At 31.4% G+C, this 13,732-nt stretch overlaps 3 protein-coding genes across 6 annotated transcripts; 1 reads left to right on the plus strand and 2 right to left on the minus strand.

The window, feature by feature from the left end:
• Positions 1-1,453: 1,453 nt before the first annotated feature.
• Positions 1,454-3,707, plus strand: LOC100306449 (uncharacterized). Of its 2 annotated transcripts, none has more exons than NM_001248284.2 (3): positions 1,454-1,749; positions 2,385-2,408; positions 3,091-3,707. In NM_001248284.2, exons 1-3 carry the CDS (start codon positions 1,548-1,550, stop codon positions 3,435-3,437), a joined length of 573 nt encoding a protein of 190 aa, NP_001235213.2. In that variant the 5' UTR covers positions 1,454-1,547; the 3' UTR covers positions 3,438-3,707. The 2 variants fall into 2 exon arrangements, with proteins under 2 accessions (NP_001235213.2, XP_006593354.1); XM_006593291.4 differs by having other exon boundaries at positions 1,714-1,749; positions 2,385-2,470; positions 3,091-3,668.
• Positions 3,708-6,214: 2,507 nt separating this feature from the next.
• On the minus strand, positions 6,215-9,507 carry LOC102664539 (condensin complex subunit 2-like). 2 transcript variants are annotated; one of them, XM_026124915.2, is made up of 5 exons: positions 7,873-9,507; positions 7,665-7,782; positions 7,353-7,417; positions 6,952-7,062; positions 6,215-6,660 (listed from the first exon to the last, which is right to left on the minus strand). In XM_026124915.2, the coding sequence occupies exons 1-5, from the start codon at positions 7,927-7,929 to the stop codon at positions 6,658-6,660; spliced, it is 354 nt and encodes a 117-aa protein (XP_025980700.1). In that variant the 5' UTR covers positions 7,930-9,507; the 3' UTR covers positions 6,215-6,657. The 2 variants fall into 2 exon arrangements, 1 of the variants encoding a protein (XP_025980700.1); XR_417741.4 differs by lacking the exon at positions 7,353-7,417 and having other exon boundaries at positions 7,873-9,500.
• Positions 9,508-10,587: 1,080 nt separating this feature from the next.
• LOC100306390 (uncharacterized) lies at positions 10,588-13,551 on the minus strand. 2 transcript variants are annotated; one of them, XM_041007759.1, is made up of 5 exons: positions 13,293-13,470; positions 12,413-12,577; positions 11,626-11,676; positions 11,426-11,518; positions 10,588-10,978 (listed from the first exon to the last, which is right to left on the minus strand). In XM_041007759.1, the coding sequence occupies exons 2-5, from the start codon at positions 12,518-12,520 to the stop codon at positions 10,919-10,921; spliced, it is 312 nt and encodes a 103-aa protein (XP_040863693.1). In that variant the 5' UTR covers positions 12,521-12,577; positions 13,293-13,470; the 3' UTR covers positions 10,588-10,918.
• Positions 13,552-13,732: the final 181 nt, after the last annotated feature.

The raw sequence follows: 13,732 nt of genomic DNA on the forward strand, positions 1-13,732 counted from the left end.
AAGTGTTTGTTAAGGAAAAAGTTGAGTTTTCTCGAAATCTTGAGTTGAGTAGTTTTCCATGTTTAGTATTCATTTTTTTAAAAAAAATAAGATTCATGGAAAACAATATTTTTTGATAATGCTTTTTAGCAAGTTTTCATGAAAAATTTCTTATGTGGGGGAGATGAGAATTTTATTTTCTTGAGTTTAATTTTTCTTTGGTTTTAATAAAAATTTCATGTTACTTTTTATTGATGTGATAAATAATTAAAATAACGGATAAAAATATCATATTACTATTTGATTCTTAAGAAATTTATTTAAATATTTTTTATAGTCAACCAAACAAATTTTGCTTATTCTTAAGAAATATAATTCCCACAAATCATGATTTTTTAATATGAAAAAAGTTATTCTCTATCAAATCATAGTATATTTACTTAGTTTCTTTACATTGTAAAATCAAACTATGAATCCTTAATGTATTTTACTAATTGTTTCTTTATATGCAGGTCAATACTAACTTACTCCAGTTTTTTACATTATTGAGAGTGAATCCTTTTACATTAAAATTCCGCTGGTAATAAAACAAAAAGAAGAATTACACATTAAAAGGAATATGATAATAATATTTTTCAATTTAAAATGGAAATTAGGATTTGGTACGATAAGAATTTGAGTTTTAGAAAATGATAATGCGAATATAACAAATTTTATATTTAATTTTCAACATTTGAAAACTAAACTTATTTTATATACTATTTGTAAAGTTAGTTAGGATTCAATTATGTGATAAATATGGTCAAAAAGCATAGACATGAGATGCATCAGGATCAACGCGCTTCTAAGACGGTCGAATCCCTCTAAAAGCTTAATATGCAAATGTAACAGAAAGTGAATTAGGCCCAGCGGTGGCAGATCTAGCAATGTTGTTATGTGTAGCAAAAGTCGAAAACATAATAAATAAACAAGAGATAGACAGAGATTTTTATTTATTTTTATCAGTAGAGACTGAGAGATTCAACGTCAGAGAACACAAGGAAAAAATAAAAAAGCTAAGAAAAAAGAGCAATATAAAATTGAATTAGAAGATATTGTAAAACCATTTAATTATAGAACAAGTTTTTATTTTTTTAGTAATTAGTTTAAAAACTGCATCTTATATAGTTTTTTATTAGTTAAATTTCAATGCAAATAAGACATTAAAATTATTTTTAAAATAGATTTATTATTTAATTACTATTATATTACTCATTTTATTTTACGCTTTTTTCTTTTTTATTGTAAAATATATTGTGTGAATATATTTATTGGAAAAAAAAGCTTTATTATATATTTAAAAACATAGCAAAAGATAAGATTAGCTTATGGTCTGAATATTCTTACTTAAAAAATAAATAAAAAAGGATTAATTATTAATACTTGGTACTTATTTAAAGTATTTAATTAATGAGACAGACAGGTGAATAAAAATATCCTTTGAAGAAGGAAACAAACAAGAGTTTGAAGAAGCAGCTTGAATTTGTCTCTGTGCAGAGCAGAACCCCATAACATACAGTTTGAGAGAGATGGGTATGAATTGCGGTGGCGTTGTGGTTCGGTTTGGTTTGTGGGTGGTGGCGATGTGCATTGCAGGCTACATAGTGGCCCCCCCTCTCTACTGGCACCTCATTGAACTCCTCAACCATTCCTCTGTTTCTTCTTCTTCTTCTTCTTGCGCTCCTTGCGTCTGCGATTGCTCTTCCCAACCCATCATTACTATTCCCCAAGGTAACTTCACAACTTTTTCCATCAATTCCCCCTTTTACCCTTTCTGGGTTTCTGTTCAAAATCTTATCAATAGCCTCTTTCCTCAAAATAACTACTGCTTTCATCAAGCCATGTGCTTCCACTTTAGATCTGCTTCCATGCTTCTTTTTGTATGTCTATTTATTTATTGTTGTTACTATCATAAAACTAGCTTCAGTAATTCATGAATGTTGTATCACGTGACGGTGTGGGGCTATAGCTTCCCTTAATTAAACACTAATCTTCTGCTTAAGTAATATGATGGAAAATGAAATGTTGTTAATCAATTACCTGTGTCACCGTTTTGCTTGGAAATGTGCATTTGTGAGATAGTCAGATAGCATTGACCATGAAGTAGCATATTCACTGCAAAGTGCAAACCGACAAGCCGGAGTATCCCTGCTTATGGTTTCAATTAAAGCAAATAATAACCTAAGCACAATAGCCTTGAAACATTTATTAAGCCCATGCTTGCATATCACTAATAAATTTCTGAATTATTTATCTCTGTACTCAAAGCAATTCTAGTTTCAATTGAAGATTGTTGCTGGTTTCTCTTGATCTAGCATCAAATCAAACATATGCTTACTCCAGTTTGTTTATCTGTATTTGTGCAGGACTTAGCAACTCTTCATTTGAAGGTTGGTCTCTGGTTTCCTGAATGAACTCCAGTGAAATATCCCAGTTGGTGTACTGTACATGAGTAAAGCTTATCATAATCTCTCTCTATGACTGAATTTGAAGCGCACTTGTAGTTGTATGATGATAAGAGCTCAAGTAACATAATTACTCTCACTTAATTAATAAGCTAACTTGTTTCTCCTTAGGTTGGGTTGGGTTGGGTGACTATCAGGATCTGAAATCTCATGTGTCTTTTATAAAAGACAATTCATTATTTGGCCAACTTTTCTTGTGTTTGAAAAAATCTATTAATGAAAGATTGTGCAGTATATAATATAGAATTTTGTTGTATGTCAATCTAGTACTTTACAGTGCTAAACAAAATTTTGGTGCTTAACTAGTGTTGAAAAATTTTGCTCTATGAGGCAACATATAATCTGGTGTGTTCAATTGAAGGTATGAGCTTGCTTGAGTTAGATGTTACTTCATGGTTTGAGTGTGATGTATCATTTTCAACATTAATAAGAAATGAATCTTTTACTAGATAAGTGTCTGCTTGGAGATACAATAAAAGCTTAAGGGCTGAATTTTTATTTTGCCTGCAGTTGTGTCATCATAAAAATACTGCTTCTATGTCTTTTTCATATCCAACTCCTTTTACCAACTGCTATTTCTTTTCTTGATTAATTGAATTGTTATTAGAATGTGCAAAGCACAATCCGAAGGTGGATGGAGACACTGAAAACAATGTTGCGGAGTTACTGTCGGAAGAACTAACTCTACGGGAAACTGAAGCTTTGAAAAATCAGCATCGTGCTGACATGGCTCTGCTGGAGTCCAAGAAGATTGCATCCCAGTATCAAAAAGAAGCAGACAAGTGTAATTCAGGAATGGAAACATGCGAGGAAGCCAGGGAAAAGGCCGAGATGGCACTAGTGGCACAGAAGAAGCTCACTGCATTGTGGGAACTAAGAGCTTGTCAGAAAGGATGGAATGAAGGGCTTGCCAAATCTAAAAAACAGTCTAAAGGGAAAGTACAGACTGCTTAGACTTGGTGTGACCTCCATCTAGTTATTGCATAGTAGTTTCAGCGAAATGATATTTAGTAATTAGTACTGGTAGTAGCAAATCATCACATATAGTCTATATAATTAAGGTATTCATAGAAAGTCAAAATTGTAAAATGGCAATACAGATGTCATTGTATTTCTAACCTCCATTTTTGGTACTTATTACATATATAAGACTGTTGAAAGCAGGAAAGTATTAAGTTTTTGTGACAAACTTCTTACATAAGAAAATTGTGTGCCTAGTTTCTGAAAGATCTGGTTTGAAAGTCGATTCTGATTGTAGCTTATTCTATAAATATAGCATTGAACATCAGAGATAACATTTTGGGTAAAATATATTTTTAATTCATGTATATTCAGTAAAGTTTGGTTTTAACCCTTGAACTTTCAAATCAATCATTTTGGTCTTCAAACTTGAAAACTACACGGATTTAGTCCCTCTCCTTTAATACAGTGGTGGATTTAGAGACTAAATTTACATGTTTTTGAAAGTTTGAGGATCAAAATAGTCATTTTGAAAGTACACGACTAAAATCAAATTTTATTAAAAATAAAAAGTATAAATAACATATTTTACCGTAATGTTATTGTCTGCCTAAGGTGTGCAATGTATCTAAGCGTAAGTAAGTCACCTCATTGTTCCTTAAGTGAGGATGGATTAGTTATTAAGCAAGGAATAAAAAATGTTAATGGATGTATCATACTCTCATTTACACTTCCATTTATAATTTTATATCATAAAATGTGCTGTGCCAAACTTTTTGCGGTGCTCAATTAGTTTTATATTAGGCTTTAACACGGCTTTTTAACAATCGGGGGTAAAAAAAATTTGTAATTTTTCAATCGGAAGTATATTTTAAGAAATTACTCAAAACGGGATAAGTCGTAATAAGTGTTACAATTTCTAACTCAGAAGTCGTAACACCTGTTACGACTTGTTATTTTTTTAACTGAAGTTGTGAAAATATTTATGACTTCAATGCAAAGTTTATTTTTTTTACGATTTTAAAGTTTTATTTTTTATTTTATTTTTAAAAACGGAAGTTGTATTTTGTTTTACGACTTTAAGTCATAAATGTTTTTTTTTAAAGTTTACCACTTCAAACCTAATTTTTTTAAATCTGCTTTATTATTATTTGTAGCCATATTTTTTGTTATGTTAACCTATTTTTTTTCTTTTGGTAAATCTATTTTTTCTTTTAAATTTAATATTTTTTACGATTTGATTTTTATTTTAAATAAAAAAGTTAAAAAAATATATTTAAAAATATAATAAATAATATTAAGTTGATTTTATTAGTATATTTTTTGTGATTTTATTTGATATGTTATTATTTTATTTTAATGTTTTATTATTTAAAACATGTTATATATATTTTTAATATAGTTTACTTTAATGTTTTATTAGTATATATTTTAGTATTATTGTTATAATATATTACAAATTATGATAAATAAAAATTATTATATTTATTTTCTTCTGGTACCTATTTATATATATTATTGTTGTCTAATATTGAACAAAGTTTATGACTTTAAATCAAATAAAAAAATATTTTTTTGAGACAAAATCATTTAAACCTCATTTATATATATATATATATATATATATATATATATATATATATATATATATATATATATATATATATATATATATATATCATATATGTATAATATTTTTTAAAATCCATGTGTATACATTTCTTTTCCGTATCACTATGAAAAGTTTTTAGCCTTCAATTAATTTATATTATATATTTGCATTATAATAAAGGAGATTTATTTAATCATAATATTATTATTATTTATTATTATTATTATTTATTAGTAGGAATCAAATCAGGATATTTAAAATAATTTATATCTTACTTAGTCAATTAAATCAGATTCTTAATAAAAAACAAACAAAAGATAGAGATATCATATGAGGTGGCGCCTCCTATTTCCTATTTCTTAGATGCTAAAAATCACATATTTTAATAAATACTTGACCAAATCATTATGATAATTAATTTTAATTTTTAATCCATTTAGGTATAAAAAAAAAAGTCTAAAAACGGGGTCATGATTCATGAATTAGAATTTTTCTGATTTATTATTAATGAAACAATGAGAGGTATACAATTGTGTGTAGTTACTCTTGCAACGTCAGCAACATGAATGTCAATTTTTTACTTCTATGCGCCATTCAAAGAAAAACAAACGTACACAATGTTTGTAAATTTTAATACTAGTATATTTCTACCCTCACCTTATATATCCAAGCTTCTTAAGAGCACTGTAACTAGTTCTTCAAGAGACTGCATGGACCACAGATCCAAATCACAGTCCTTAGGTGTGTACTGTATCCCCACACCCTCAACATATGTTGGTTTATTTCCATGAAAAATATCACTTCCATTAATATAAATGTGAGTTGTAAATGGGTTAGGCACATTATTGACCTACAAAAGAAAAAGAACACTTACATATGCTACAGCATGCATTAAAGTGTTGAAAAGAATTTGGACTAATTAATATTTAAATTCTGCCTCAAATTATTGCCATCGACAAAGTTTTTGAATTTTAATATTTTATTCAAACTGTGAAATTTGAACATCTTTAGCTATAAATATTTTTATGAAATTAACAATGGTGAGATCACGCATTCTTAATTCTTTTGGTTCTTATAAAATAATTAATTCCATTGTTTTGATTATTTTTAAAACATATCAAATTAATTTATTTTCTTTTATTAGTAAGATGAGGGAATATTAGAATCGGAGTTATGTCAATCTTAATCTTCTACAAAAGACACAAATTTTATCCTAAATATGTTGTAGAAGTTGGCTAACGAAATCTTGCCTATGAACAAAAAATAGAAAATATAGTATTTTTTGCAAACAATAAAAGCATCAGAGCAAGCAAACGAACAGCACATAAAGACTAGTCAAAATATTTCCTATTTCTTGAAGTGAAGATATAATTGAGTGAAGCAGATCTAAACTGTTTCGGTGATAGTGGCATCATCATCAGGTAGGCATATATGGCAAGATCATCCATGTTGGGGCAGCTTTGGATGCTCAATCCTTTCTCATTTGCCAAATGCAATAGGCATATGAAACACAAATGTGGAGATATGTCAATAATAGTTGCAGCACCATTGCATTTACTAGGAAAGTTGGTCAACATATGCTTGAAAGATACCACTTCTTTTTTACTGTTTAAGCAACCAATGAAAGAATTAGAACTTATCACTCAACTTCAAATAACAGGAAAAAAAATTGATCATCTATGCACATAGAACAGTAAGGCAAAACATGCAGCATTAACAATGTAAGAGTAATGGAGAAAAAGGTTGACATAACACTATGAAAGAAACATACTGCTGCAAGCATTTTATTTTAGTGAGGGAAGATTCGAAAGGGGATGATATTTCAAGTTTATAACTACACAAGGAATATACAGTACCAGGCAGAGCCTTTCAAGAAATGATGAAACCTTAGCATACCTGAATCGGAATGTGAACGGATTCTTGAATATGGTCCCAAAGTGTTGTTTTCAGAACCTGAACATTGACTTGTTTGGATGTTTTGTCATACTGGACTTCAATTTTATTGATCTGTGTTATTTAGAAATCATCATTCATACTTAAGCTCAAACTGCAATAATTTTTGGCAAAATTGTGTATAGAAAGTAAAATTAATGAAGAGGAATAGAAGAACTCGTGAAAGATATTATCCTTTAATCTGCATGTATGAATTATGAATTTATGATACAATCATACAGAAATATTCATATATCAAGAGCAAAAGTGTTAACAATGTTAACAAAGGCAACAACTACTTGGACAAACACCTCTTAGAACTAAACAAAATGTATGATTTCAATCCAAATACCCAGAGAATCAACCTTTTTGCCAACTTCCTTCCTGCTTGCTTGTCCACTTTCAGCATTAACATTCCCTAAAGTAGTGTCTGAACACTATGACACCGTGCATTAGAAACTATTAAAAAATAAAAAGTTAAAGTACCGACAGTACTGGGGCCATTCATAGTTCAGACATTCTTAAGATACCGAACATTAAGTAAAAATATATAACTTGTTGTACAATTAAGGAAGAAAACAATCCCCATGTCCCCCATCTACAAAACAAAGGATAATATTGCTATAGAACTAGAAGGGCAGAAAAAGTTCAGAATATAAGAGGGTAATTATTGTAACCTTGCTCAGTATCTTGGCATGCTCTATTCATTCTAGCAAGGACTTTATATGCTTCAGAATGCACCGAATCCACCCTTAAGGAGTATATTGTGACTCCAGCTTCAAGTGTACAGCTTGCCTGCCCAAACAAAAAACCAATGAATATAACAAAAATGCATAGATAAATCTGCTTTTAGTGTCGCAGATGTCTCATTGATTGTATATTTACCAGTGTTATCAATTGCAGATGGTGGAAGGCCAAAATTCTGGCATATAAACACACCATTGCGCCTTATGGTGCTGCCATGGCAGACCTTCCTTCACAAATTGCCTATGGCTGTTGGCAAAATATTCACCTAGCGGCACCATGGCCACTATTTAACAACACTGATAATTACACTTGCAAGTCCATGTGCGCGTGATAAAAAAAATATATAAACAATAACTTAATTCAAAATATTAGCTTATTATAAAAAAATAATAACATTTTTAACAGGTTGTTGAGATAACGAAAAATGATTCCTTAAAATTGGCTTTCCAAAGCGAGGTTTTAGCATTAGTGTAGATGGCATTCATTGAAAGAAACTGCATATAAAGAAACATCATATCATAAACACATAAATGTACTAAACAAAGGCACAATTTGGGAAATCAGAACCCAAAAAACCAGGCAGTGCCCGGAGGAAGATGATATTATTTTCTTACCGTTCTCAAAAGGCTAAAATATAATTTTGAACCTAAGCTGATTTTTTTATAGTTTTGCCATTCGAAAGTTTTAAAAGTTTCATTTTGATTCTTTTAAGGCTTAAATTCCTTCCATCAGTTTTTTGTATTAACAGTGTTAACTTTAGCTTATATGGCAAAAGCTCATCTGACACGGCATTCCTCACAATTTGTCGCATCTCACCAAATCGATCAAGATGTGGTAAACTAAAGAAAAGGCCAACTAAGTCTAAGTGACTAACAGAAACAATTTTAGGGGCCAAAGAGAAATATTTTAAACTTAGAGGATAAAACTGAAACAAAAAATTTAGATGAGTGACCAAAATTATGTTTTAGCCTTCTCAAAATTTAGGTATGTTTGGGAAGAAACCGAACTGAAAATTCCAACAAGTTTTGAAAGCAAGGAACATAGAAAAATAATCTGGTGTTTGTTCAGACAGGGAAGAGAATGGGGTGGTTGAGGGTGGAAGTTGGCGGCGAGGGACTTGCGGCGGATGGCGGAGGCGCGGGCTGCACGGGCTTGGGCCCGTTCAAGCTGATCATCGTTGGAGCCCATGAAGAAAGGGCTCGTGGGAGATTGGATACGAGCGGACATCGGAACCCTGTTTTGTGGCCCGTCGTTGGATTAGAGCTTAAGGTTTTCGCCATTGAAATGTCCTTCTCTGAGTTCATGCAGTTGTTTGGTAACAGAAACAGAAATGGCCTGATTTAATTCCCTCCATTATTTGTTGAATTGTTTAGAGAGAGGGAGTCACTTGCCCAGAAAGGAAACTGGTGTTGCCAACTTGGAGGTTGTGTCTTGTGTTTTTTTTTTTTAGGTTTTAATTTTAATATTTTCTGATAATTTTATATTAATTTTAGTATTTATTAAATTTTATACTGTCACAATTAAATAAAAATAATTATACTATACATTTAATTTTGTAATAATTTACCAGTATGTCCGCAAGTGGTTGGGATCTAAGAGCATGTCAAGCTTCTTGGATAAGTTTGGATATATTTTTATTTTAATCAATTGTTATTGGATCTCATGTCCAAGTCCAACAGTCCTTCTTATACGAAAATGGTCAAATTATTAATTTGATGCTTTTATTTATTTTGATTTTGTTATTATTAAAAAAATTAATTTAGTGGCTTAATGTTTAAAATTGATATAATGTTATTTTTTTGTCCAATAGTGAGAAACAGCATTAACTTTTTTTATACGACACACAATAAAAAGAAAAGGACATGTAGTCGTGACATAGGACATATTTATTAGAAATTTAAATGATGTTGACAGAAAGAATAACATTACAATAGTTTTAACAATTAAGAATCAAATTAAACTTTTTAAATAATAGAGAAACTAAATTAAACTAATTAAATAAATAGAGGAATCAAATAAATAATTTAGCCAATAAAGTTAACTGATCACTATTAAAAAACAACTCAAAAGTATAGTACATTTATTTAGTGTGTAGAAAGAGTAAAGACATGCATTGCTTGTTAGGTTCCTAACACACTAAATCTAGTGTGTGAAGCTAGAAAAATTAATAAAATTCAAGGATATGATTCATAATTAACGTAACAGCTTAAATGAAATGCAATAAGTATAATTCCAGTAAACAAAAATTAACTCAACAAAAGTTTATGCTCAATAGTTAAAATTAAATGAAACATCTATGTTGCCTAATTCAAAATCAAAAGGAGAATTTTAGACAGCTCACCGTCACAAGGAAATGAGTTACATGTAAATTTCAAAAGAAAAATGTGTTACAGAAAATGCAATAAAGAACATAGTGATAACAATTCTATTTACTCTCAAATCAGCATATGGAACTCCGTAATAAAGAGAATTGTTGACAATATTTTTTAATTTTTATTAATCTATTATTAAAAAAATGTTTGCTTAAAGAAGTTGTCCAATAATAAAAATTAAATTGATTTACCAAAAATGTATATGTTACTAAGTGGGTGTTTGGTTACACGTTAGAAACCGAGAATGTCCGTAAATGACAACTATGATAATTGAAAGCTACAGAGTTGTTTTTACTTGGATGTGGGAGTTTTAGGCGAGAATGGAGGAACCGGACACAAAACCAAACAGGCTTTAACACTACTAATCCATAAATCACGTACAACGGGTGAGAATCAAACTCAAACAAGTATAATTAAAAAGCTCGAAAGTCAAACTGTTATAACCATGGAGAAACAAGAATCTTCTTAATCTACTTGAGGATGAAACACAAAAATGCAACCTCCATTCAAGTGTCAATTGCCTTCCAAGTTTCGATTTGCAACAATAGGTGAAAAAATAAGTCAAAAGTGTGATCTCAAAATGTGTTGAACGATCAATTAAGACAGAATTAACAAACCAATTAATTACTGTGTACAAGAGAAGTCTGAATGTCCATAAGTCAGGACACAGGATCTTCAAGGTGAGCCTTCAACGCACTTTACTCACTTGCAACAGAAGGCTTTTATGCCCTTTCCATGATGATCTCATTTCAGCCATGTACCGACAATTTTTACAAGGTAGAGGATTAGTATCAGTCACATCACATAGCATCTTAACTTGATCTTCTCATCAAAAATGCTATAATGCATCCCAATGTGCCACCGGCAACAACCTGTACAAAAGAAAACCGTAATCACTGCCTCACTCTGGTTATTATTTATTAAAATAGGTATGCAACAATCAAAAACAGAGGACCCCAAAGCTTCCCACAAGTAATGGTTCTTATAACACAGCTCCTGCATCCTACTATACCACACGTGAGAAACCAATGTAGTAATGTACCAATAATGCTTAGCAACTACGTAACATAAATATGATGGCGATTGGACTATGAAAAGTAGGGGCAGCTATTATGAGGATCAGCCAAACATGGAATATGCTATTCCAAGAGCTTCTGTAGAATCTCTACTCATACATATAAATACTCTAACAACAGATATTACTTGCCAATGAAAATCGAAGTAAATTGCTGGTCACCAAAGAGAAGAGAAAAAGTAGACATCTATCATAACAAGGAAGCAAGGGAACAACCTTAAGCACCACAAAAAGCACAACACACCTGAAGTGGAGTATGACCAAGTGAATCACGCAGAGGTCTAACATTGGAACAAGGATGTTCTGGAGGAAGTTCGCACACAATTTGATTAAGCAACTGCAGTACACAACAGAAACAACATATTAAATGTGTGTGTGTGTATATAAACTAAGGGCACAATGCAAAGCAAAACAATAACACTACCATCGTGCAAAGAAACTTACTTCTGCTTGTCTACCTGCATGAAGTCTAACTCCCGTGGCATCATACATCACCTACAAAAGTTACAGAAAATCTAATCATCCCACTTGATTATAATAAAGATTCCTTAAAACAAATTATAGTACCAAAGATAAGGAAGCTCAACACATTTGTCAAATGATTCCTTAACAATTTCTTCTAAAGAGAGAATTATGAAGGAAAAAACAATCAGCATATTGTAGAATCTTCCAATGTAGACACAGTTTACATGAGACAAAAAGATGTTACTACATAAGAGCTATAACTTTCCGAGACTAAAACCAATATATAAAAGAAGTAATAATAGTAAATTTCATACGCATACAATGTATTCTTTAATACTCCGTCAATTGAAGAATCATGACAATCATAATGGAAATGTTTAATTTGCTAGTGGAGTTGTTTTTCAGAGGATATGGAATAACTTGGAATCGTGGCAACGGAGGATTCAAAAGGCAGAGATCCCCACTAAATAAATATTGTAGATGAAGCTGAAAGAAAATCACAGAAAAGTTGTATTTTATTTCTCTTCTAAGTCCCAATTTATGTAGGTCATTGTTAAATGTTAATCTTGATCATAGTTAATTAATTAATAAACTTTTTCAGACTAAACACAAAAGAAAGCAAAGTACTATGTGAACATATTTCCAGACATATCAAAACCAGGAAAATGAAATAAAATGCACGAAAAACAACATGGGTAAATGTTTTGGCAAATCAGGGAACATATATTTTAACACAAACAAATCAATAAAAATATAAAATACATACAATACATGCCAAGACCACTGCAATAGCAAAGGCGGGTGACCCTGCCCCTTCTTGGAGACATATAGCAACAGCCAGAGCCGAGACCGTTGCAGAATGTGACGAAGGCATTCCACCCGAATCAAGCAACCTTTTAGAATCCCATCTCTTCTCCTTATACCTGAATATCTAGGAGAAAAATTTTGGAAAAAATTAAGCTCATATTTCCAATCTCATACAAATTATGCTGATGTTTCCAATCTCAAACAAATTATGCTGATGTTTCCAATCCCATACAGGTCTGCGCTAAGAAATTATTCAGTTTTAGAGACAAAAAAAAAATGCAATATCGTGTATTCAAACCTCCAAAAATTTGCTTACACTCGTGAGAAGATGTCAGCAAACACATGCACCAACTTAAACTAAATATGATATTCATTCCATTTTCACGGTTCCAAATTAACGGCTTAAATCACTACTTTTCTACTGAAAGGTAAATCCCTACAATACTAAACCAGACATTTGATTGCTCAAACTATAAGCACAGCAGAAAGAGTTTTCTCCCTAGATTCATTCATTCGCAATTCTCTAATTTCTAGAACAGAAACCAAAAGGCCGGACCGTACTTTAATTTCAAACCCTAAAACCCAAATCTCACTAAATTCCTAACCAAATATACAGTCTGAAACACGAATTGTCGACGAAAACACAAAATATTTGCAACAGAAGCGTCCAAAAAGGAAGTATGATGCTGGATCCTAAAAAAAAAAAAGACAAACGCGCGCTTTTCTCATCGCAGTGTTTTGATCTAACGGATGAGGGAAACAACGATTGTACGGAAGATAAGTGAGCTAAACATAACGGAAAGGAAACGCGATGGTGAAAGTGTGAGAGACGGACGCACCAGGAGGTGAAGATCTTGAGGAACTGAGCGAGAGCGAAGGAGAGAAAAGCGGAGAGGAGAGGGAGATTGGTGGGAAGCGCGTAAGGGGTGGATGCGGTGGTTGCTGCTTGCAAGTTGGCCGTGACGTCCGCCATCGTCAACACTTCTCCGCCCATGTACCAAACTCAACAACTCCTTAGGGTTGGTAAGTTACCCTCGCCCGCACTCCACCTCCTACTCCTTGCTTCTCTGCTGATGATTGAGTCTACGCAGACAAGCCATTAAATTCAATATTATATTCATATTATATACTACGATTTTATATATGGAATTCATTCATTACATTAAAAAAAAATTAAAGTACAATTCAGATTCTATTCTTAAAAAAAAACATTTATGAATCTTACAAATGTATCTTTACTTTTATTTTATTTAATCTAAAATATAAGTTACCAAATTCA

This window comes from Glycine max, chromosome 13 (genome assembly GCF_000004515.6).
Source record: "Glycine max cultivar Williams 82 chromosome 13, Glycine_max_v4.0, whole genome shotgun sequence".
In the NCBI taxonomy this organism is placed as follows: Eukaryota; Viridiplantae; Streptophyta; class Magnoliopsida; order Fabales; family Fabaceae; genus Glycine; species Glycine max.